General features: G+C 41.9%; 1 protein-coding gene across 4 annotated transcripts in view; it reads left to right on the top strand.

The window, feature by feature from the left end:
• CDIN1 (CDAN1 interacting nuclease 1) overlaps window positions 1-25,854 on the top strand; it is a 264,777-nt gene that overhangs the window by 174,354 nt on the left and 64,569 nt on the right. Inside the window, exon 11 of one of the 4 annotated variants that reach the window (XM_054716374.1) lies at window positions 6,183-6,383. The exons of the other annotated variants lie outside the window; for them this stretch is intronic. Coding sequence (XP_054572349.1) covers window positions 6,183-6,279 — 97 coding nt within the window. The 3' untranslated portion in view covers window positions 6,280-6,383. Of the gene's footprint in view, window positions 1-6,182; window positions 6,384-25,854 lie in introns of those variants that run through there. 4 annotated transcript variants of the gene reach the window in all.

Below are 25,854 nucleotides of genomic sequence, written 5' to 3'. Positions count from 1 at the left end.
GGAGGCAACCGATCGATGTTTCTCTCTCTCCCCTTTCCTCTCTCTCTAAAAATCAATTTTAAATATATATATATGAAGTTTTCTTCTGCCCCTTTGTGTTGTTTGCTTGTTTTTCTGATAAGAACACTTAACATGAGATCTTCCCTCTTACCAGTTTTCCAGTGCACATACAGTATTGTCGACTCTGGGCAGTCTGTTGGACAGCAGGTCTCCAGAATTTACTCATCTTGCATAACTGAACAACAGGTCTCCATTTCTCTCATCCCCCAGCCCCTGGCAACCACAATTCTCCTTTCTGCTTCTATGAATTTGAGTAGTTTAGTTAATTCATATAAGAGGAATCATATAGTAGATGTCCTTTTGGAATGGATTTATTTCACTTACCTCGTGTCCTAGAGGTTCACGCATGTCATAGCATATGATAGGATTTCCTTCTTTTTAAAGCAGAATAATATTTACCCCTTTGTATGTCTATATAATATTTATCCATTCATCCATTGATGGACATTTAGGTTGTTTCTATATCTTGGCTATTTAGAATAATACTACAATGAACATGGAAGTACAAATTTTTCTTTAAGGTACTGATTTCAATTCCTTTGGGTATATACCAAGCAGCAGGATTGCTGGATCATATGAATGCCATTTTCCATAGCAGCTATACCATTTTACACACCCACCAACAGTGTACAAGGGTTCTGACTTTTCCACACCCTTGCCAATATTTATCTGTTTGTGTGTGTTTTTATAATAGCCTAACAAGTGTGAAATTGTATCTCATTGTGGTTTTGATTTGCATTTTCCTGATGATTAGTGATGTTTAGCATTCTTTTTATATACAGGCTGGCCATTTGTATATCTCGGAAAAATTTCTATTCAAGTTCTATGCCCATCTTCTAATCAGGTTGTTTGTTTGTTTTTGCTATTGAGTTATAGGAGTTCCTTATATATTTTGAACATTAACACCTTATCGAATATGTGGTTTGCAAATATTTTCTCCCATTCTATAAATTGCCTTTTCATCCTGCTGATGTTTCCTTTGCTATGCTGAAGCTTTTTAGTTTAATGTAGTCCCACTTGTCTATTTTTGCTTTTGTTGCCTCTGCTTTTAGTTACATATCCAGGAAATTGCCAGGCCAATGTCAAGATGCTTTTCTTCTGGGTTTTTTTGTTTGTTTGTTTGTTCATTTGTTGTTGTTGTTGTTGTTCTGAGTTTTACAGTTTTAGGCCTTACATTGAAGTCTATCCATTTTGAGTTGATTTTTGTATATGGTGTAAGATAAATCTCTAATTTCATTCTTTTGCATGTGAATATCTAGTTTACCCAACATTAGAAAATGGACCAAGCCCTGTCTGGGTAACTCATTTAGAGCATCATCCCAATATGTCAAGATTGCAGGGTTTGATTCTCAGTCAGGGTACATAGAAGAATCAACCAATGAATGCATAAATAAATGGAACAACAAATCGGTGTTTCTCTCTCTCTCTGTCTCACCCCCCCCCTTCTCTCTCTCTAAAATCGATAAATATGGGAGCATTATCTCAATACATTGAAATTCTGCTTCCTGGCAATCGTCTACAGTTTGGCTCAAATAAACACACACAAAAGTCTTTTAAAAAATAAAAAAATAAATATTTTGTTTATAAAAAGGAAGAAAATGGATCGATATTTTTGATTCTCAAAACTCACTCCACATCTTGGAATAGGTCCCCTCCAGATGTGTTATAGCTGAGCAGTTTGTTTGGAATAAGATTGTCACTCTCTGTTCTCTGTTCCCTGTGGAGTTAGACATGAAATTGGGCTTTGTGAGTCAGACCTGAGCATAGCAGGGAGCCGCACTCTGGCCTGTCGTGAGGATTGGGTTCCAGCATCACCAGATTTTTCAACCCATCCCCTTTCATGGACGTGGCCTTGCAAAGTCACCCAGTGATTTCAAATCTGGTGAAGTCTAGTTGTGAAAGAACTATTTTGAGAGAGTTGCCACAGTTAAAGGTTTATTGAGTGTTTATAAATGTATTCGTCACTGTGCAAACAGAGCAGCAGGTGGTCTTCATGCTGCCACCTGTTCAGGTCACCGATGCAGAGCCACCTGGAAAGTCTCACTCAGTAATTGGACCTTCACCCTTCAGAACTTCACATTCATTAAATTCAGCAAGAAGGACTTTGACATCTCCTGAAATACCGTCTCCCCGGGCCCTTTGTTACTAGGTCTGAGCCCTCTGTGAGTCTGGGAGTGACCCGAGATGCAGGAGTTGCTGCGGAGGTGCATCTAACAGCAGGCAAGCATTCTGGAGTGGCTAGTAAGAGGAGTTTGGTCAACTAGGGCCTTCTAATTTGCCTTGCACACAGGAGTAGCTTCCTCATCGTGAGTGGTCCTGTGTAGGACTTCGGAAAGCCTGAGGAGTTGTAATCAACAATCCAGTTTCTTCATAGGAAACCACCTGAAAAAGAGACGGGTGTTTGTAACCCCTCATATCTGACCCACTGCAAGTCCTAGGCTCAGGCCCAGCTGCTATTACCTCCCTCGCAGCCTCCCACACCCAGGAGCCCACATCCAGGGCCTTATTGATTTCATGGGCAGCCAGAGGAAGCCAGAGGGTGCTGGCTTCTGCCACTGTCCGTCATTTTATGGTAAAGGAGACAATTCTCAAGTCCTGTTGCTCTCCCGTCAGTAACTAAGCTGAGACATGGCCATGTGGATGGTGGGAGAGAGCACTGGGCTCTGCAGAGAGGCCTGGCCTTTGGCCCAAGTCATAGCACTAAGTTAGCTGCTGCCTTACCCAGACCTCGTTTCTGGGTTTCATTGTCTTAATTTGGTGAATAATGGAGTTAGGCTAAATAATCCAATACCAACACAGACAGACCCTTCCACCCAGTAGACCAGGCGTCCTCAAACTACGGCACGCGGGCCACATGCAGGTGTTTTTGCCGTTTTGTTTTTTTACTTCAAAATAAGATATGTGCAGTGTGCATAGGAATTTGTTCATAGTTTTTTTTTAAACTATAGTCTGGCCCTTCAACAGTCTGAGGGACAGTGAACTGGCTCCCTGTTTAAAAAGTTTGAGGACCCCTGCAGTAGACCTTTCCAAATAATTTGGGGGAAATTTTGAGGTAAAATTTAGCTGCTGTAGCCCCTATTCCCAAATGTAACTGTCCCCTTCCAGCCCTTCTGAGGACTAACAGTGGAGGAGTTTTATTTGGGAAGTCCGGTCAGAGGTGCATTAGGCCACCGCTTCTCCATGGCAGATGGGTTTGTGTCAGTGACTAGAAGAATATGTATGTCCCCTGGCCAGGGAGCTCAGTTGGTTAGAGTGTCGTTCGAATACACCAAGATTGCCGGTTCCATCTCTGGTCAGGGCGTATCCAAGAAGCAACCAATGATAAGTGGTACAACAAATCAATCTCTCTCTCTCTCTCTCTCCCTCTCTCTCTCTCTCTCTCTCTCTCTCTCTCTCCCCCCCTCCCCCTCACCCTGCCTCCCTCTTATCCTCTCTCCCTCCCTTTCTCTTCCCTGTTTCTCTAAAATCAATAATCTTTTTACTTTAGTCAGTGGTCAGTGAGACAGGGATGTGAAGCCACCATCCTGTTGACTCTGATGATGGAGATCATCATGAGGAACTGTATTAAAGGGCCTCGGCATTAGAAAGGTTGAGAACCACTGCTCTGGAGTATCTTCTCCTCAGGGAACAGATCAAGCAGAACCCAGACTTTGGGCTGAGTTTGGGAGGCAGAAAACAAAGAGGGAAGAGAAAGAGAATAAAGGTGTCTGTGGCAGCCAAGGCGTCGGGAGCAAAGAAATTTCCCAAATCCCATCATGCACCTCTAACTGTCCCCATTGTCATTTCAGCCCTAATTACGTTCCAGATCTGTGGTAAAGTGAATTAGAGAGAACTGGCCTGTCACCTATTATGAGAAAAGTTTACAAAGGGTAGAAGAGAAATAGAGATTACATCCAAAGTGCATAGTTAAGTGAGCCTTCTGGTTATGGCAGAAGAGATAAGCCATAATAAGCCCCACAACCCTAAAAATTGTAGCTTACATTGAGTATATATTCCGTTAGCACATTATATTTATTTCCTCATCAGGTAGTCAAGGTTCTCAAGAGAAACAAAACCCATAGGATATGTGTGTGCATATATTAAAAGGTGTATTTTAGGGGCCTGACTCAAAATTGTAGGAACTGGCAACTCTGAAATCCATAGGACAGGATGGTAGGCTGCAGACTCAGGCAAGAGTTCATACTGCAATCTTGAGCCTGAAATCTGTAGAGCAGGCCAGCCGCCTAGAAACTCCGGCAGGGTTTCTATTACAGTCCCGAGGCAGAATTCCTTCTTTTCTGGGAAACCTCAGTTTCTGTTCAACTGATTGGGTGAGCCCCACCCACATTATAGAATGTAATCTGCTTTAATTAAACTGATTATAGATGTCAGTCACATCTGCAGAATACCTTTACAGCTAGATGAGCGTTTGATTAAATAACCTGGCACCATAGCCTAGCCAGGTAGGTGTATCAACTGTAATCATCACAGGTAGGTGCTGTTGTCTACATTTTACTGATGATGAAACATGAGGCTACAACCTGTTAATTCAGTACCTTCTCAAGGTCTCATTGTTATGTCGTGGAAGGGAGGGGCAAGCTGTCTGGCTTAGGGACCCAGCTCTCAACCACAATGCTGCACTGCCTCCCGAGAACACAGAGAGCCCTGGGGAAGGTGTTCTTCACTGTGAGGTCTGAGAAGCTGTGGGGTAAATAAGCTACGGTCAGCTCCTATGCCATTGTTGACTTAAGAATATCCAAGCTGTAGAACATTTTATTAGTTTTTTAGAGTTTGTTTGAGTCCAACGGAGGATATGCCTGGAAGCAAGATCTCAACAGACCAAGAAAAATGCTTCCCAGAATGACAGTTTGCCGTTTCTTTTATGCGTTTGGAATTTAGGAGGGAACTAAGGAAGATTCCATGAGCCTGGGAGAAAGCAAGGCGGGGTCTAGGTTACAGGATAGTTAGCAAGACTGTGCTCCCGTGAGGGTGGTTACGCGTTAGAGGGGTCTGAAAAAGACATTTCAGAGGTGTGTTAACCTGGATGGCAGAGACCATGGACAGGGCTTGCTTAAGACAAAGATAAACCTTTTACTAAAGAAGTTAGAGGCCTGGGTGTGACTTCCCACCATGCCCTGCCCAATTAGGAATTTATGATCAGATCACCTTGTGGGATTACTCTGGGTCACTGACCTGTCAGATTTTTTGTCCACACCAGAGTGCCCACCAGCAATGTTTAAAAGCTCCTTTTGTCCTCTTGGGTCCTTTACAGGTGAACATACAGGGTGAAATAAACTGCAGGAGAGAGAATACATTCTCTGTTATCCCCCCCTCTTTTCCCTAGATCTTTACTCCATCAAGCTTTGCAGCTCCTCCCCACTCAGCTTGCTTCATTTTCCTTTCCTCGTTCTCTCGTGCTTTTCTCTTTATATCATTTTTAAAAAAATATTCCTTCCTGAAAAGTGAAAATAATGGAAGAAAATAGGAGACTTAAGGTGCTTCTGATATCTATAGCAGCAGTTGTCTTGGTCAGATAAAGAAGGAAGTGAGGGAGGGAAGGAAGGAAAAAAAAGGGGGAGAATGAGAAGGAGGGTAAGGGGAGAAAAAGTTGGGGGGAGGGACATGTAGAAAAGGAGAAAGAGGAAATGTGATCTTAACTCTGCAAAAGGCAACCTCTTTGTGATTATTTTTGATGGTTTTATATTTAAGTATTTGGCCTATAGGCCAAAGAATATTTTAGTCACTAAAGCCGTGGCTGGCAGACAACTGCACTTTAGAATCAGCTGGTAGCTATAAAATGCTGCTGCCTAGACTATGCAAGTCATGCCAGTGCTGGTTAAACTCCCCTGGTGATGCCAGTGGGCTGCCCACTGGGAGAACCCGTATTACAGATGCTGTTAGCTGAGACTAACCCTGGTGATCAGAAGGCACAATCATAGCTACCTCTGGTGGGAGAACTTTGGGGTGAAAAGGATTGAAAAGGAAACCCGGTATTCTATAGCTTGTTCTGAGTAGTGGTTATTTGAGATTTTTTACATTTTGTATTCCTAATTGTATATATCTGATACTCTAAGTGGAAAAGTAAAATAATAATAATGCATGCATACATGCAGACACACACTAATATCTGGTATCACCCTCAGACACTCAGATTGTGTGACCTGGGCATGGATTGGCACAGCTCCCAGCTGCTTCCAGTGCCCAGCTGGGCGGAGAACCACCACACCAGGGAGAGGCTGACCAACTCTTGAGAGAAGCTCAACAGACCGGAAGTACTTTATTTCTAGGACAAAATAGTAGTCACTCTTTGGCACTTCTTTTCCCAGATTCTCTATTTACAATTATCTTACCAGTAACACAATATATTTCAAGTAGACCCTTCAGTCCCTTGTCTGCAATTCTGGAATTCCAAAAGGTTCTCAAAACTGTTTTGTTTTGTTTTGTTTTTTAGCAAAGTGGCACCAAAACATATTTGGCAGTAACACTTGACCTGAATTCATATAAGGCTCTTTAAAGACTTGACTCATTGGACTTCTTGCAAAGCCATATGTTTTGCTTCAGAAATATCAATATGTTTGATTACAAGAGTATTGCTCTGTTTCCCCACTGTGGGTATGACAATAGTGTATGGTATTTATAAATTTCTAAATCTGATCATTTAATTCTTGAAGCCATCTGGCTCAAGGGTTTCAGGTAAAGGATTGTGGCTGTAGCTCTTTACATTATCAAATTCCAGTTTGGTCTCCCTGAGGATGTATTCTGATCTAGGGCAATAACCTCACCCAGGGGGGCCGTCCATTTGCCAACCATCTCTTGGTTTGGATTATGCTGACAGGCGATGACATTTATCCCAGCAGGAACCAACTCAGCCTTGCCTGCTATTGCATCCTGTGCCCGGCACTCAGCCTGGCACGGGGAGACCCTGATACATGTGCACTGGAGGAATACTGGCGTCTAGTGTGTGTTGATTTCTCTAGTTTCACTCTCAGCGGGTGGCATCTTCCAGTCTTCCCCCTAAATCTTGGGAGCACCAGGCTCTGATAACATCTGTTTCATTCCATCTCCACATTCCCAAAGGACGCTTTCCAAGGGGTATCAGTTATTCAAAGACACTGTTTTAAAGAGCGGATTGATTTCTAAAGTAGGAAAAATAAGCCTATGTAACCCTAAATGTAGTAGGGACTATTGCAGAGAAACTAACGGTATTCGCTGTATAGTAATCATGGTCCTAGTTTGTTCTCTCCTGCATTGTAATTACATGCATATTTTATATGCTATTGTTCAGGCAGACATAGAATCTAGAAGCTCTTCATGCTTCATGCTGTTTTCAGAGTTCGAACAAACAAACAAACAAATCCCGGATGTGCTTTTGGTGTTTGATAAGTCTCCTTTCAGTTTCTCTGACCCTGATAGCCGTCGTGACCTAGTGAGCCTGGGCTCCGGCAGACTGAAGCTGAGATTTCTCTTCACCCTTACCAATGGCCCTCGCTCAGAAAGATGTTCAGAATCTAGAGCTATTGGTTCCATGCTGGATGGGACACCCCTCATTCTCTAGACCAGTGCTGCCCAGAACAATCTGCAATCATAGAAATGGTTTCTATCTGTACTATCTGAGACAGTAACCACTAGCCACGTGTGGCTATTGCATATGGACATGACTAGCATAAATGAGGAAATGAGTTTTTAGTTATATTTCGTTTTTAATTTATCTTTATTGTTGAAAATAGTATAGTATTTGTCCCCCATTGACCCCTTCGCCAAGCCTTCACTGCATTTTGATTTCAATACCACAGGTAGCTAGTTGCTACCGTCTTGGATGGCTCAGCTCTAGATCTGGGGTGTAGGTGCTTCTCATACTGACATAAATGTCTGGGTCATTCCAAGGTTTCCCAGAGATCACTAGACTCAACCTTAAAACAAGGGATGGGCCCTGGCCGGGTGGCTCAGTTGGTTGGAGCATTGCCCCCTACACCAAAATAGTTCAGATCTGATCCCCAGTCAGGGCATATACCCAGGAGGTTGTGGGTTCAGTCCCCTGTTGGGGTATCTACGGGAGGCAGCCAATCAGTGTTTCTCACATCATTCTTTTTCTCTCTCCCTCCCTCTTCCTCTTTCTGTAAAATCAGTTTTAAAAACCACATCCTCAGGTGAGGATGAAATAAATGAATGGATAAATAATAAGTAAATAACAAGGGATTAAGTAATTCCAGAAAAAATAAAAAGTACAGCCAAACAAAAGTGTTGGAGAGGCTGGCACATCGGGGACTGCATCTAATTCTGTGGCTGGATGTTAGTGTTTGGTTGGTTGGAAAGTAGTAGAAAGTGGTTCTTCTGAGAAGCAAGATCCTAACCAAGCTGGTAAATGCCATGACAAGAAGTTTGCACTTTATCTTGTAAAGATGTGTGTGTCAGAGAGTATAATAATTGGGCTGGTATCACCGTGCTCTCAGCAGCGCAGCCATTCTGCGTGTCCAAGGTGCTCCCTGCATCCCGAAGGTTGTTTGAAGTCTGACAAGTGGTTCTCTGTGCCGCTTGGCACTGTCTCCCGGCCTTGGCACCTCCGAGAGCCACCTCCTGCACACCAGAACCCCAGTTTGGCATGGGATGTCCTCCTGAGGTTGGACTGGAAGATTTCTTAAACGGGCTCTGCAGATGGCTCGTGTGTGGCACTGGGAGCCAGGGAGGGGGTCTCGTAGGGACCTGGGTGCAGGGCGCCTTCCCACAGCCCCAGGCATCTGCCAGCAACTAAGTGATCAGAGTGTATATGGGGGTGGGGGGCATAATCACAGACCCCAAGATAACTGGAGACACAGGATTTCAATTTAAGTGAGGGGGCACCAATCCTCCTCAGATACTTTCCAAGGGTTTACGAACTGGAAATCAATATAACTGAAACAAAATCTATACCTTCTCTGATTTTTTTTTTCTTTCCCCCAGTGTTTAAAGTTAGCTATTTGGGAAAATCTTTGCACTATGGGTTTTTCCTTTACTAAAATTTTAAAAGTAATTCAAAACATTGACTTCCATGGACCCAAACACTCTAAAAGAAATTGAATTTCACTTCTCACTTAGCAAAAAATAAAGTTTGACTTTGAAGAGTAGGAGGACTTCTTTGCAAAGATTGTAATCATCCCCAATTTTCCCTTATTGAAAAAGAAGATACTAATGTACTATTGGGAGTTGTTTTTCTCTCCCCCGAATCTCTGACACCTGCTTTGATTGGAAATTTGTTGATAAAATAGTTACAAGTTGTAATTTTTCGAGAAGTGTGATTTGTGGACTTCCTCGGGTACGTGGTAACCTGGGCCATCTTACACTCCTAAGCATTGATTTCCAGGAGAAACAAAGTGAGAGCAAAAAAAATAAATAAACCTTCCCCATTATTACATGTGTGCTCCTGATGCCTACAGTTGTTCCTACTGTAGCAACCGGGGGTTAAACTGTCAGTTTGACAACCTGTAAAGCTCTTTATCATAGAGAGCAAGAAAAATCAATGCCGAATTACCTCAGGAATAGTATTGATGACCTAAATGTCATTTTCTGTTTTTATTACTTTTCATTGTATTTAGATTGTAATTCAAGCCGCTTTCTAATTAATTTGCTTTGGCTCTGTTGGAAATAGAAAAAGCTAACTATCTAATAGGTGACACATGTCCCAGGGAAACCTTACAACTTCCCCATTTCCCCAAGATCAATCACCCGTGAAACAACTTACCAAACTTTTGTTTTTCTAGCAAATTCTTAAGAAATACAATAAAATTAAATTTGTCCAGTCCAAAGACACGGGGAGAAACGTGAATGGGCGCAAGCGACCTGAAAGCCGGTTTTATCTAGCTGTAATCTCTCTCCTAGTTGTTAAAATATCCCGCAGCACTCGATCATGTTGCATTTTAATTTTAGAGCCGTGTGTTATATTAGCCAAGTGCACATGTTCCTGATTTGAACGACGAGTTCCCTGGCTGCTCACCAGAGCTCTGAGCTGGCACGGACAAGGTCCCGAGCAGGTCAGCGGCCCGGAGCCTGCATCTTGGTTAGATCTTTCCCGCATGGAAACCAGAAGCCTGGGTCGGGGCAGCGGGCCCGAGACGGCCCTGATTAGATTAGGCCTGCATTTATCAACTAACAGAGAGTACACTTAACCTTTCAACTCGGGCGTTTTGATGTATCTTTACGTTCAAACGAAAAGGTGAATGTTATTCTGCCGAAGTCTTGGTCCGACAGCAATGAAGCGTAACACCCAGCTTTTTCTAATTTCATCTCCTACCAGGTTTCGACAGGGACACCGTGCAAGATGCGCCCGGGGAAGCACTGCACCTCTTTTTCAAATTTATAAGGGTGACATGCTGACATTCTAGAAAACTATCTTACAATTGTACATCACTTCCATTTTTTAGGAGTTTAATATTTCCTGTGGCTTCTATGTAATTAATTTATTTGTTCATTCATTTGATTTGGAAGATTAGAGCTATTCTGACAATGAATAGATCCACGTCATGAAAATCCACATGGAGAAGGAACAGTGAATTCCTTTTAGAAATTTGATTTTTTTTTTAATTCCCTAAGTATCTGGCTGAAGTATTACTTTGAAACATTATATTATTTCTTCAAAATGCACTGTTTAATTTCTACAAAGTTCCCATTAAAGTTCTAACAAGACGGGTTGAACACTGCAGTTTTAGGGCAGAGTTTTCCAGTCCCTCTGGTTCACTTTTCCTCAGGAGCCTTTGATACCTTTGACTGCTGGGCAGTCTTCCTCACAGGCCGGGCCAGGCATGGGCAGCCAGGCCCCAGGCTCCCTGTTGGAGACATTCCTGGACCAACAGGGGTGGTGAGGGGACCGAGGCATGTTCATTCCTTCAGGCACTAGTTTCTCATTGAGTGTCTACTTTTTCTAGGCCCAGGGGCTTGGGTGGGGCTGGCAGGTAGAAGCACCCTCCCTCTGGAAACTGACTTTCTCAGTTCTTTGGCATCCGTGACCTTGTCCTGTGCTAGTGCAAGGTCATATATAACTACCTGCTGTAGCCTTCAAGATAAAATTATTTTTCCTGGTAAAAGGATTGCTTTTCCTGCCATCACATTGTTCCTGCAGTGTGCTTGTTCAGTTAAGTAACCTCATTTCATGTGACATATATAGACTCCCAGCCCAGAACTCGGGTTCAAAGAGGGGAAAAGCAGCAAAGAGCCTTCAGGAGAAGCAATTCTTTCCTCGAGTAAAATAAGGATAAAATGAGCTCGTTTTAATTCTATTAAAAGTGTTTGCCAGTCACCCCAACCACTTTGTGTGAAATCTAAGTCTCTGAAACATGAGGCTGTTTTCCTGATTGACTTTCATTTGGAAATAATTTTTAAACTTCCTATTACATTTATAAACTTAGACTTTCAAAACTGCTGCATGGGTTACGGTATCTGTCTTTCTATCTTAGTAATTTTGATCTCAGACTTCTGATCACGAGGTTATATCATTGTAAGGTTATGCTGAATTTGATATTTACGAGAAAACTAAATACGAATCAGCAGGGATCATCATTATCTTGATTGTTGTTGATAGACACACTTTTTATGGTGCTTAATTTACTGATTATGTATTTGATAGATCAATCAGTAACATTTACTGAGCCCTAAGTGTGACTAGAATACAAGTATTTTGTAATCATGCCCAAGATTAGTGACTGGGGGGAAAAAGCAATACATGTGCTTAAATTATTTTTATAATTTTTTTCCATTTCTGAATACACCTCTGTGCCTTCACAACCTATAAAACTCACTTTCTCATTTCTGGTCACCTTAAGTTGGACAACTCTTTTCTGATTTTCAGATCAATCTGAAAATAATGATTCATTTCCCTTTATCCCGCATTTTTTTCAGAAACCTATTTTATAAGTAAGGGTTGCCAGCTTCTTGCTATCAAGACCAAGAGCATAGCTACCAACCATTCAGACTTCTAGTCAACATTGCGAAACCATTTATTGAGCACCTCCAGTGCACCAGGCTGTGTTCTAGACATGGGGTCTAAGTCTTAAGGGTTTTTACGGTAATTGGGGAAGTATGGCCGATGGCCCAGCTCATGGCACTGGGGGAGTTAGCGTTGGAATTGGAAGCCTCTGAGTGATTTATTCTAGATCTTCACTGGCTTTGGTGTTAGAATATTTCAGCCCCTTGTGGAGAGAATGCATTGTTCAGCATGCTGAGGGATGTAATTCTGAATCCCAAATGCTGTTACCACAGGCCTGGCTCAGACTAGTTATAAGACCTCTCCTCCACTCTCCCTCCCCCCGCCCCACCTCCACCCCCGCCCCGTTACATGTGCATTTTCCGGGTTGTTGGCTTGGTCACAATCAGCTCTGCCCTGCCTCTCACCCACTGCTGTTAGGAAGTTCTGAAGCTGCTGACCCCACAGATGTCTGGATTGGGGGTCACAGGAAGTCAGGAGAGGATGAGAGAGACATGGGACAGCCCGGGAAGCAGGTCAGGAAGCGAGAGAGGGGTGGGGCTCTGTGCCCCCAACAATGTTTTATTGAGTCTGAAATCCTTTTGGTAGTTGCTTTGTCTTTTTACCCCCAGCGACCAACTTTTCCTTCTGTTTTGCCTTTAATCTACAGTATTTTAATAAGGCTTTTTTCCACAATTATTTCCTCCACAGTCGTTTTATTCCTGTCCTATACTTATCCCAGAAAAGTAGTGTCTATGAGATGTGGTTGTGAAATATTTCTTAGAATTAATCAATAACACCTTGAGGTTTTCCAGCTTAATTTGTGTATATTAATCTTGGAATGTAGTATACCTCTCTCTAGCATGCAGTACTGTAGTTGTTGGGATGTCGGCAGGTTGTAGGGGAGGGAGGGGAGGAAGTTATATTTTTAGCTGTAGTGATTCCCTTTGTAAATGGTGTACACTGCAGTCCATCCTCCAGTTGATTTACTGCAGATGGAATCAACTCACTTTAAGTACAATCTCCAGTTTCAGTGGTTTACAAAACCAATAAAAATATAAAATGCCGAAATAAATATTTAAGATTCCTTTTCTGCATTGCACTAAAGACATGATGAAAATATATTTTAAAAGAAAGTATTTGCACTTGAGGAATTCAGGTAAGAGTCATGAAGCTATAATTAAAAACAGAGTTGTAGAGGCCAAGTAAAATTTGAGGGAGATAATTAAATTTTACTATTCATCTTATTTTTATCTTCTATTCATTTAAACAAAGCCAATCTTGATGGACTATAAAATACACCATATGTTGTCATTTTAAAATAAAGGTCTGCATTTAAATTTGGCATGTCCTCCATGTGGCCGGATGCCACCCCTGCCTGCGTCAGAACCCTGCTCAGCACAGGGCTTCGGGGAAAGCGCCACCGACGGACCAGAGTCCCCCAAACAGAGGAACCTATTCGCTGCCTGACTTTTATTTATTTTTTATTCTTTTTTTTTTTAATTGTCTAAAGTTTTACATTTGTCTTCTTTTTCCCCAGTTGATACCACCCCCCCACCCAGCCATTCCTGCCCCAGGCAAGCCCCCACCACCTCAGTGCCTGTGTCCATTGGTTATGCTAATATGCATGCATACAAGTCCTTTGGTTGCTCTCTAACCCCTCATCCCCTACCATTTGTCTCTGGATCTATTCTTATTCATCAAATTATGTTGTTCATTATATCCCACATATGAGTGAGATCATGAGATATTTATCTTTCTCCGACTGGCTTATTTCGCTTAGCATAATGCTCTCCAGGTCCATCCATGCTGTTGCAAATGGTAAAAGTTCCTTCTTTTTTATAGCGGCATGGTATTTCATTGTGTAGATGTACCACAGTTTTTTAATCCACGCATCTGCTGATGGGCACTTAGTCGCTGCCTGACTTTTAGATGCAGTCCCAGCCCGACTCCTCTTCCACTGCCCCCCCTGCTCTACCTGAAGTGGTTGCTTTTTCTCCCAAAAACATGCCAGACCCCTTCATCAAAGGCCATCTCACAACCCACGTAAGCCCAGTTACTTTCTTCAGGGTTCAGATCTCAGGGTTCAGATTGCACTCCCTGCCTTTTCTGGAGATTGAGACCCAAAAAGAGAGCTCCTTGGTTCCCAAACCTGGCCACACAGCGGGATTAATGGAGTCACTTGTTTAAAATATGGATCCAGAACCTCCTCCAGATCTAAATCAGACTCTGGTCTGGGGCCTAGGAATCTGCATTGTACCTGGCCCCTCAGCTGACTCTCATACAGGTTCCTGGGAACCACCATTGGTTTGGGGAGAGAACCACTAGTGTAATGAAGAACCAGCAATTCTGGATTTTGTGGGACTAAGTTCAAATTTTAGCATCTGCCCTTACCAGCTGCCCGGGTTACCAGACCTCTCTGGACTCAGCAGACTGCAAAATTACAGTCCCTTTCCCAAAGGAGTTTTGGGACCAGGAAGTTATGTCAGTTTAAGAAACCACCAACCAAGCTGTTCCATCAGATAACGTGAATTTAATCTTCTGTACATGGTCCAGGGAGAGAGAGGCCACCTTCCTGGGTGGCACGTGGGAGCAGGTCCCATTTTATGTTGTGGTCACACTGTACCGAGTACCAGCAGCTTTCCCTTCTCTCCCCTTTTCACGTGCAAACAAGTTTTCTATCTTTGATCCAGAATTCTCAGTCTTTTGTGCTGAAGTATGACCCCGAATGGAGAGCAGGTCCGGATTCCCCATACATTTAAGCACCCCATTACACAGTTGGGGGAGACACGGGTGCACCGTGTACCAATTTGAGACTGGAGACCGTCAGATATTTAAGTAGATTTCAGTGTTGTTTAGATGGGCTTTTCCTTTTCTTCATTCAGGAAAAGAGACTCATAGAACTGGATGGGACCTCTAAAGCCATCTCATTCAGCCCTCCTGTTAAGTTTCAGTAACTTTCTGCCAACAAATGCTTGGATCAGAAAATCTCATTAGCTAACCAAGATGAGTGGAGAAACCTTCCTGAAATGAGACATGTGTAAACCAAGACTGTAAAACATTTCAATTGTGTTTTAAACTGTTGGTTTAACCAGTGGTTGCAATCACTTGTAGTAGAATTGTATTAACTAGCATAATTGAAATCCTGTTACAGATGAATTCCTTACAAGCTATCATATTTAGACCCAAACCTCACCCCTGCCTTCTAGCTGTAGCTATTCTCTTTTATTTGATCTGCAGCTTTTAAAAAGGAAAACTCCCCACTAATAAGTTGATTTGATTATCAACAGTGAACAACCTTGAAGGCTTAGATAAATTAAAGAGTAATGAGTAATCCTATTTGCTAAAATAAAATGTAAAATGTATTTGTTGTTTATTAAGCACTTGTTATGAGATGGATCCTAGATCAGTGGTATTATATTCATTAATTCTATGGACATGTTTTATTAATCCTTATGGCCATCCTTAGAGCAGATGCTGTTATTTCTGGTTTACTCATAGGAGAACTGAGGACTGCTCAAAGTCAGAGAACTAGTAAGTGTCTGAGCTAGGAATCCAACCTAGGCCTGACGCCATGGTGTTTAAGGGCAATTAATGATATTAGGACATGGTTTAGGCTAAGCTTCCTAAAATTTTGAATTAAATATTCATTAAAGCTGTGAGCTTTCTCCCTTTATAACTTTGCACTTATGCAACATTTTGCATATAGTTTCAGAAGATTCAAAGAGTCCCTGAAACCCAGTGCTACCCAATGAGCATACACCTCTAGATTTAGCTGGATAGTAAAGATTGTTAAGTAATTACAAGGTAAATCAACCATTTCCTCATATTTATTGGTAGCATTTTAGATGGGAACAAGAAGGAATACCCTAGTAAATTTGCTGGGTGTATTCCATTGGGGTTGAGTAGATGCTACAACGGGGAGTTCACATAGCTCTTTTTGAGTGGCAGAAACACCATTTTTGTAAGACTCCTTTTTGTTGTTGTTGTTTAGAGATCACACTCTATGACTCACTTTTGCATTATGGAAATAAGAATAGTAATAGAATTTTTAAAAATATTAGGGCCAAGGGGGACCTTAGAGATTATCTAGTACAACCCTCTCATTTTCAGATGAGAAAAAAAGGGTCCAGAAAGTCTCTGAAACTTACTCAAGGTCACACAGCCAATTAGTCAAGGTCAGGATTAGAGTCCAGGACTTTAGATTCTTTTTCCAAATGTTTTACCTACTGTACTGAATAAACCATTAGTTCATGTGTGCCCATCCAAAGAACGATATGTACCTTTTGTGCATCTTAAACCTATTTCTTTTCCAACTGCGGAAGCATGTTCTCACTTGATTGGAAATAAATAAAACATTGACAAGACATTTAACACAAAACTCATTTCAGCCCTATAAAAGTTCAGATAGAAGCTGGAGTGCACGTTCAAGAGTTAAGTGCGGAGGCCAGGAGTCCTGGTGCCCTGTGAGGTTGGGAATACTGCCTAGTGGACAGAACTAAAGTATCAGACGCTCACTGGTCTTTATTCAGATCTGTTACTCTTTTGCCTCTTCATTCTCCATCCTAGCCAACACGGGCCACCAAACTGTTTGCTAGGCCCTGTGCTGGACCTTAGGAGCACTGGGACACATAGATCTGATCCCTCTCCTCACAAAGATCTCAGCCACTGGAGGGATTGGCAGACAAATACAGGTGTGGCCCCGCAGCATTTCACAAGGTGAGGGAGCGCACACTCAACACCGTCCGTGATCTAAACAGCATCTGGAGGCATGTCTCCTCAGAAGAATACTTCTTGTTTCCTCAAAAGGTTTTCTCCCTAGAGGAAAATATTTTCAGTTTATTTTAGCAGAGCATTTGCTAGTATGCCTAGTTTTTCCTTCAACAGGGATGGCCTCCCAAAAAATACTCATGGATTATAATCAGACTAATTAAGAAATAGGAGCTTTTTTCTTTCGCAAGACCAAGAGTTACCAGCCCTGGTCTTTTGAGGGTGTCCCCAGTTATCGTAAGGGACATGGGGAAAATGCCAAAATAAAAGTAATTCTCATCCCATCATTATATGTAAACCAAATATCTATAATGATAAACACTAATGTAAAAAGTCAGTGGCTTAGTGCCCTGGCACGGGTGGTTCAGTTGCTCAGAATGTCACCCTGAGCACCAAAGGGTCCCAGGTTGAATGAGCGCATAGAAGGTAACTGATCCACGTTTCTTTCTCTCTGTCTGTCTCTCCCTCTTATCTCCTCTCCTCTCTCTCCCTCTCTCTCTCTCCTCTCCTCTCCTCTCCCCTCTTCTCCCCTCCCCTCCCCTCCCCTTCCCTCTCCTCTCTCCCCTTTCCCCCTTCCTCTTTCTCTAGAATCAATGAAAAACATATCCTCAAGTAAGGATTTTTTTTTTTTTTAATCAGTGGTATGGCTAAAACAAACGACAAGGATGAGGAACTTGCTCCCAAAAGTATGTGGATGGAGTTTTCTGTTAGATCAGCAGTAATGTGATGATGTGTAGCAGCTGTTGACATTTTACAAGAAAACGGACCACATTGTAATATCGCTAATTCACTCCTAGTCAGTCATCACTCTCTAAATTAACTAATAATTCAGCATTTTGGGTTTGCTGTAAAAAGATTCTGTACAAAGCTGTGAAATGGCAACGGCATTTTCAGACTTAGAATTTTTATGACATTTTAAGTTGCAAACAACTCTCTTACGCTGGAAGAGAGAGCACACACGTTCACCTGTGTGTTGATATGAACTGATGTATACAGGACTTTTTCCTCTGGGATTTCTCAATGCATTATAATGCAAATTGCACTTATAAACCGACCAAACTATTGATGGCTTTATTGAATGGAATAATTTATTACAGAAGTATTTCAGGCAGATGATATTTCGTCATCAAAAAAACAGTAAACACAATAGCCATTTCCCATAAGACTGTTCTCTTGAGCCAAGGGCTTAAAAAGAAAAAAAAAAAGAAAGAAAACTTGCCTTGTTCCAAACATAGCATTGTACTAAACAGTTGTTTATTACGCTAGAGAGGACAAGAGTTCTGCCAGCCAGACATGGTGGACTGGAAAAAACATGCCGTTGTGTCAGATCAGCCCCAGAAACCTCCATTTTTCCCTCCTTTCCTAATAATGTTTGACAAGTGGAGATGAATTTTTAAAATCCCAGCCTCTTTTATGCCATTCATTTGGGATAATACTATAAAATCTCTCCTCGGGTACTCAGAGTATTACAACATCAATGACCTGTCAGCAGCTGCACACAGTTTTTCTTTCTAAGGCTGCGTAAAGCTATGGTTAAATTCTAATTTTCTAAAATAGGTTTAAGTACGGGGCGAGCCAAAATTAGGTGCACTTTTCTTGCTTGAGATCAGACCACAAATTGTACATTGTACTTACAGAGATGATTAAGGCGGTCCAGCTGCACACCAGCAGTTCGGCAAATTAATTGGAGCATGCAGATTTGTGTAAAAACATATGGTGGGATTGGGGGAGCCTTTTTTTTTTTTTTCCCAAATGCTGTTTAAAAGTTTTGGGGTGTTTTGTTTTGTTTTTTTGCAAGTCCCTATGTATGTTCTCTAACTCTCCCCTCAAAGCCTAAGATTCAACTCGGATTTGCAAGGGGTCCAATATTGAAGCACTTTTGTCCAAATGGGAATGCCTGATTGGTACCTTTCTCCCAATTAGTGGGCACCCACCTCTTTCACTTAGTAAAACCCAAAGTGTTCATTATTGTAAAGTTGTTGCCCAATGAAACCAGAGCCACTCGTTTAAACAAGGTGTGCACTTAGGAGCCACACAGAGCTGGAACCTCGGAGCCCTGATCCAGGTGAACACTTGGGAAATGTAAGTTGGAATTTGCTGGAATCTGAATCTGTGGATTAAAAATAACTCTCACAGAGTTATCCTAAAGATTGGTGATAAAGTATGCAAAGTGCCTGGTGCTTAGCAGGGGGCTCGGTGAAGGGTAGAGGGCTGGAGGTGGTGGCTGGGACAGCCAGTGGAGAAGGAAGGAAGGAGCAGAGGTGGCCGAAGGTGGTGGTGTTAAGTTGGACATCGAGGCCATTAAGTCAGTTATTTCAGAGGGAAAAAGTCAGAGTACTAGCTCACAGCAGTTGTGAAAAGCTTCACGTTCAATTTCTGGCATATATGGTGCATCAGACCCTGGCCTTTGTGCCCTTGTTACTTAAGAATCTGCTCAAAATGTTCCTGGTGCCCTTATATGTGCTCTGCTGCACTAAAGGATTATCACCGATTCTGTGGGGAAATCTCTAATCTTTCAGACTTTTTGTTATTGGCAATGAGTTGGATCTCATCTTAAATAATGCTTAAATGTTTGAGTTGTTCAATCTCATCGCTTTCCCTTTGCTTTTTCGTAAGTAAATCCCCCTTTCTCAATTTCTTCATGTGCTGGATAGTGCTCCTTCCCTCTGCTTTTTTTCCTTCAGTCCCATAAACATAATTATTGTACCATGGGGACTCTTCTAGAAATAGGCTGGAGTTCCTGTGGGCACCATTTTTGAAACCCCCTGCTGATTTCATGACACTGAATATGTGTGGTTTTCCCCACCCACGTGAAACTGTCATTGTATCCAGAACTATGTTAAGATTATAGTGAATATACTTAACTCCCAAAATCTATTAGCTTAACTAATATTAACTCCACTGATATGTTCCTATCATCGCACTATTGTGAGATTTTAATTGTACTATAGCTTTAGTCAGTTCTGTCACTTAAAGATTGATTTCTCTTTGTTTTAAAAATGTTACGGGTCCTTTTTTAAAAATGTTTCATTTCTAATGTATAGCTATAGGGATCATAGCAAAAGGCCAGAATCGGGTAACATGTATAACATATTTAATATTTCTCTAAATAAATTAGGAGAGTTACTTTTTTTATAGGAACTATATAACTTACAGTTGTAAAATTGGATTAAGGCCAATATGCTTTTACTTACCTGAGAAAAAAATATTGTTTCACATTTAAAATATATATATAATGATAATCATATTTTTTTTTAAATATAAGTAATTTGAACTCAGGTATGATTTTTTTTTTAAATCTTAATACTCTAGTTAGTACATCCTGACAGATAAAAATATAATGTTACCTTTGGATGTTTTAGAATGCCTGGCAAAAATCTTATTTTATAGAATTTAAAGATTTGTCTGTGGATTCAAAGTGAGAAGTAGCTTGTCAAAGGTGATGGCATCAAATGTAAAATACCTCTGAGGCAGGATAGTAAGAAGCCAGGAAAATGCATTGGCTAGTAGAAGGGGGAAACTGAGACAGATGGCTGATTCAAACTGGCCTCATCCACACCCTGACTCACCTGCCTCCTTCTGCCGGCTTGACCATACCCTTAAGCATTAAGCCCTCGGGACAGTGAAGTTCTGATCAGCATCAAATAATCTTAGGAACAAAGCCTCTGATCTGTTGACCACAGAAAGAGAGTTTTGGTCAAACTAGAGATAACATCTAGGCTCAGTTGTATTTCAGCTCCAGGCTCAGAAAAGCTGCAAAACCAGATAAAGGGTCACCATAGCTGACATCAGGACCAGATGCAATGACCAATGACCCCCTACCCTACTGCTGACCAGTCAGTAGAGACCGTGACCCTGACCCTCATTTTAATAAATCAGCATATTAAAGGACACACCTGGAATGCTGATGAATTTTCTATTGGGATCATTCCATGGGACTTCTCCTAAAACACCTGTCTTTAGAAAACTTAAAAACCCTTAAGATAAAGGACCCAATGCACATTCTCTCTCTAGAGCACACCTGTACCTTCTTTCTTCTGGCGTGCATCTTTGCTTTCTTCCTCCTAAGCTCTAGGGGTCACCACAAGACTCACAACCAGGAGAGCAGGGGGCACTGGCAGCTTGTCCCAGGTTAACCTCCCCCTGAACCTCTCCAAGGACCCTCTTTTTGCCTCTGTAACTTGTTTCCTGAGCCCACGCAGCCCAGCTGGCTCACTTCTCCTACCTCTGTGACTTTCTTTCTAAAAGGCTAAGGCAGCTCTGAGCAGCCCACAGAACCTTCTCTTCGAGTGTACTTTTGCTTTGCATACTAAATAAACTTTCTCTTGTGCTAGAGTTCTTGGCTCTGAATTCTTTCTTTGCTGAATTCAGGAGCCAAGAACCCACATTGCTGGTGACATCTCAATTAGTCTGAAAATAAAATTATTACTTAAGTGCATTTTAATAATGCTTTGCATTTACATCAAATTTGTAGCATTTAAATACTCTCTGAATAAAAATGAATTTTTTTATCTCTCTATATGAGATAAGATGCCAAATATAAGGCCTCATTTTTTATTTTTTATTTTTAACTCAACTGGAAGAGTAATAGATGTAATAGGGACTATGGGGTAAAATCTTTCAACAGTACTTTCCAGGGTTACTCCATCATTCCTGGGTAAGAAGTCAACAGAGCTCAATCTTAACTTCAGTATCTTGCCTGTTAGTCTCTGGGGACTCACTTAGCTTCCCTAAATACTTCATCCTCCTACATAACATTTCAGCATTTTCTAGAAAGCATAAAGCAGTATACAGATGTAAATTGATACTATTCTCTCATGTCTGGGAAAAAAAGGAAATGTCTTTACAGCTGAGTTATTTGGTCCTTTAATGCTTTCAACCTTACCTAGATTAGTAAAATAAAAAAATCTTTCTTCTCCCATGTTTCCTGAAATAAAAAGAAAGAAGAAGTTACAGAAGTATCCTCTAGACCAGGGGTGGGGAACGTCCGGCCCTCAGGCCATATAAGGCCCACGAAATCATTTGGTCTGGTATTGCCAAGGCATTAGGAGTGAGTTAATTAAATGTTTGGCCAAATATAGCAGCCTAATTTTTAAGTTGATAATTTTGTATGGCCTGTGAATGATGGTATAAATATCCAAGTGGCCCTTGGCAGAAAAAGGGTTCCCCACCCTTTTTTATCCTCAGTGTCTCAGGCCTGGGATAATTTCTGTCATTTAATTTTGGATAATTGATGTACAGTTGCCCAAAGAAACTGATCCACCACACACACAAATTGAGGCGTTCCAAAATTGCAAACGATTTTTGAGTTAATTATGTTAATTTTTTAGAAAACATAAATATAGAAATAGTATAAATAAAGTTAAGTCAAATTACACAAAGCACTTTAATAACAGAAGAAGGCATTGAAAAATATGTAGCCTAAATCTTCTGTGACCTTTCTGTCTCTCATAGTATATTTTTTAAGTTTATAAGTAGTGAGTCTAAGCAAAGTGGAAGATGCAAAATGAGAACATTAGTTGTTGTAATATAACAAACATTTTGTACATTTTATACTTCCTAGATGAATGGCATTAACAAATAAGTAAGATTCAATAAGAGAACAAGCCCCTTATTTAAATTACTAGTAAGACAAAGTCTGAGTATCACTCTATGAGTCTAAAAGGCTTCCTCTTAAAATTATGCCCCACATGCAATATCCTTCTTCCTCATGTAAGTTTTTATTTCCATCTTCTTCCGAAGTGTCTGACCTTGTGCTGGAGAACTTGGGAGAAGCATCAAACCATCGGAAGGCATTTTAGTTAAGAGTCTTCAGAATATGCCGTGGGGACTGTTAGTGCCACAAGACAGACCAGTCTAGAACCAGTGTGTAATGTTGGGTGAGATAAAATAAATCTTTTCAAATGATAACCATAGTCCATTGCTGTAAAACCAATACTAGGTCCAAAAGTAAGCCTAAAGGGCATTATCAATGTGTCCGGAGCGCTGCGTGATTGATTTGTGCCGGCTCTATCATGAAAACACAGAAGGCACAGGGGCTGCTTCCCTATGGAGTCGTGGTGGTAAATTGCCATATGTGTCCCCGTTAGAAGCCTAGTTTATTTGGTTGTGGATGTAACAACTTCACAGACTGGACTTTTGGTCTCTTGAGATCTCCATGTCTTTCTCTGAAGTCTAATAACACAGCACCTTGCTCTCCTGCCTCCAGCACAGACCATGGCAGGGGATCAGAACTGTGGCCAGCAGTCTTTCCCAGTCCTAAGTTAAATACATCTTTCCCAGAATTGTTACCGTTCCGTAGTATGGCTAGAAGTGCATTTGCTTTAACCTAAAAGTAAGGAAGGAGTGCCAGAGTTGTAATATTACATGCCACGTAGGCTGAGACAGCAAATCTCCTCCGAAAGGGAGAATCCCAGGTCCATTTTCCTGTGAAAATATTCCAGCAGTCCTGACTGAGTGGCTCAGTTAGTTGAGGCATCATCTCAGGCACCAAAAGTTTGTGGGTTCGATCCCCAGTCCGGGCTCTTACGGGAGGCAACTGATGGATGTTTATCACATCAATGACACTCTCTCTCTCAAATCAATAAAAAAGCATATTCTTCAGTGAGGAATATATATATTCCAGCAAACTTGCTGAGAGAAAAAAATATGAGGGTGTGAAAAACAGTAACTTTAACTTTTCTGTGACCAGGCCAGTCAGTCAGCACCCTGATTCTCCGGCTTGGGGAAGTATTGGAAAGCTCATCAAGTAATGATTTAGTTAGGCAAACAGCACTGTTTTCAAACTATTGGGTTCATCCTGTGTATGCCCTTAGGCTCCAGATTTAAACCAGACCTAAGCAAAGTACCTGTGCAATGACACTCTGCATAACTTTTCTACCTGTCATTCATATATTCAACAAATATTTTTTAATGTCTACCTTATGCCACACACCACTAAAAGGCAGGTAATGATAAAGTAGACAAGATATTGCTTTTGTGAAACATACTATTTGGGGAGGAGGTAAACATTAAATAAATACAAATAAAAATGCAATTGTAACATCTTTTTTTCCTTAATTGTAACATCTTTTAAATTTGGAGTTTGACAGTGAGAGGCCAGTTCATTTTGCCATTTTGCTTCTGAATTCTTTTGAATCATAAATCAAAATACATTCCATCAATTTACTTACAATTAGCTTTTCTAATAGCATATATCTGCAGAGTCATAAAGAGCTCATTAAAAAATAAATAGCAGACCTAGTCATTGTTTAATATTAGGATTGAACCTCATATTAGGAATTTTGGTTACTTAATATCTAGTGTCAAATGAGAGTTTGTACTCAACCAGTTGCCATAACTAATGGCTCATATTTTTCTTCCCATTTTCTTCAACAAATGATTCTTTAAATAGTGGTAATGGATCTATTTTTGTAATGGCCCTTTTCATAATGGGGTGGGATAGGGTTTTCTCTGTCTTTGACATTACATTTTACTAGTCTGACAAGGACTTCAGTTACATCAACAACTGCACAAAAAGGAAGGTCTTTGCAAGCATGAGGCACCCACAGATTACCTCAAATATCATCTTGCATTGGCTTCGCATGGCCTGTTAGTTCAAGCCCTAAAAATAAACACCTGTTAATTAGCTAATGGCAGCATGGGTGGACCAGCGCTCTGACTGAGGGGACCTCCATCTAACCTCCTTCGGTAGCGTGTCTTATGTCACCCAGGATGAGGCGGTTTGCAGCCAGGAATGCCTCTAAAAGAAGACAGTCACAAGGGTAACTACATTTCTAAAATAAGCTCTGGAACTCCTCCCCACAGTGACAGGATGCTTTCAGCGTGGGGGAGTCCACTCCCCCCGCCCCAGCCCAGCCCAGCCCAGCCCCGGGGGCCTCAGGGGCCAGCTGAGACAGCTGAGAGCGCAGTGTGTAAAGGGAAAGCTCAGGTTCAGTGCAGCTCTCCCTTGTCTTGCTTTCAATCAAAAAACAATCAGGAGGGCACTCACTCCTGGAAGTCCTTATCTTCATAAAATTTAACTAATGGCTCCTGTTCGGGCAAATAAGGTTGCTGTGTAACTCACTGAGCAAACTGTCAGCCAGTCACCTCCTGCCCGCAGACTTCTCAAAGAATACAAATTGGAGGAACCCCGTGGAGCTGGGCTGTGACTGTTTATCTACATGGACTCTGTCCCAACAGCTCTGGAAAGTTGAGCCTCAGTATAGTTTTCAGGGTGATTTTTTTTTTTTTTTTTGAATGGCAGTCTTTTTTCTGTATGAAGTGGAAATGGTGAGGGGGGAGGATTTGTTTTAATGTATACTCTTGTTTAATGTGTTTATCCCCAAATAAGTGCGCTGTAGTCGACTTTGGCCCTGCACAAAGTAAATATTTAGCTGACAGATTCCACAGCGAAACACGGCCTGGGGTGTTTGGGTTTCAGGAAAGAGGATCACCCTGGGGCGAAGGACTGGCTTGCACTCCACATGGGATCAGGAGGAGTAGACTCCCCACTCAGCATCCCCGGCCCTCCTCCCACCACTCCTTCCCAGCTAGATCACCTGCCATGCCCACGATCGTTTTATTCTGACCCCCGGGCTTTTTCCCATGGCTCTGTCTGTGTGCACCTCCCTCCACCTGAAGCACCTCCCTGTCCTACCCTCTCAGTGACCCTTGACCTCAGGACTCACTCCAAGGTCGCCTCCCCTCTGCGCTGGGCCTTTCCTGACCTCCTCTGGGCCCCCACAGGGCCTTCCACACCGTCCCCTTAACACTGCCTTCTAACCTGCTTGTCCGCCTTCCTACTGAGCGCCCCCGGGGACAGGGACTGTGTTCACGGAGCCCCTGCATCCCCCGAGGACTGCATCCTTTTCAGGAAGGCAGAGGTGTTGGTCTCCCCGTTCTGCATTGAGGAGATAGAGGCACTGGCTTTATCGTGGACAAGAGCACCATCCAGGGATGCGGGAAGCAGGCTCCGTCAGTTGCTCCATGTGATCTGAAACAAGCCACTTGACCTCTCAGAGCCTCAGTTCCCTCATCTGTCAAGTGGAAATAACGCGTTTTTGAGGGTCAGATGTATTACTGTGCAATTTGTGCAAGTGTTTTAAGACGGAAGCCTGTGCCCCTCAACTGGAGAA

Source organism: Eptesicus fuscus, chromosome 5 (assembly GCF_027574615.1).
Source record: "Eptesicus fuscus isolate TK198812 chromosome 5, DD_ASM_mEF_20220401, whole genome shotgun sequence".
Taxonomy (NCBI): Eukaryota; Metazoa; Chordata; class Mammalia; order Chiroptera; family Vespertilionidae; genus Eptesicus; species Eptesicus fuscus.
Note: the sequence above shows the minus strand (reverse complement) of the source record. Positions and strands in the feature narration are given on the sequence as shown.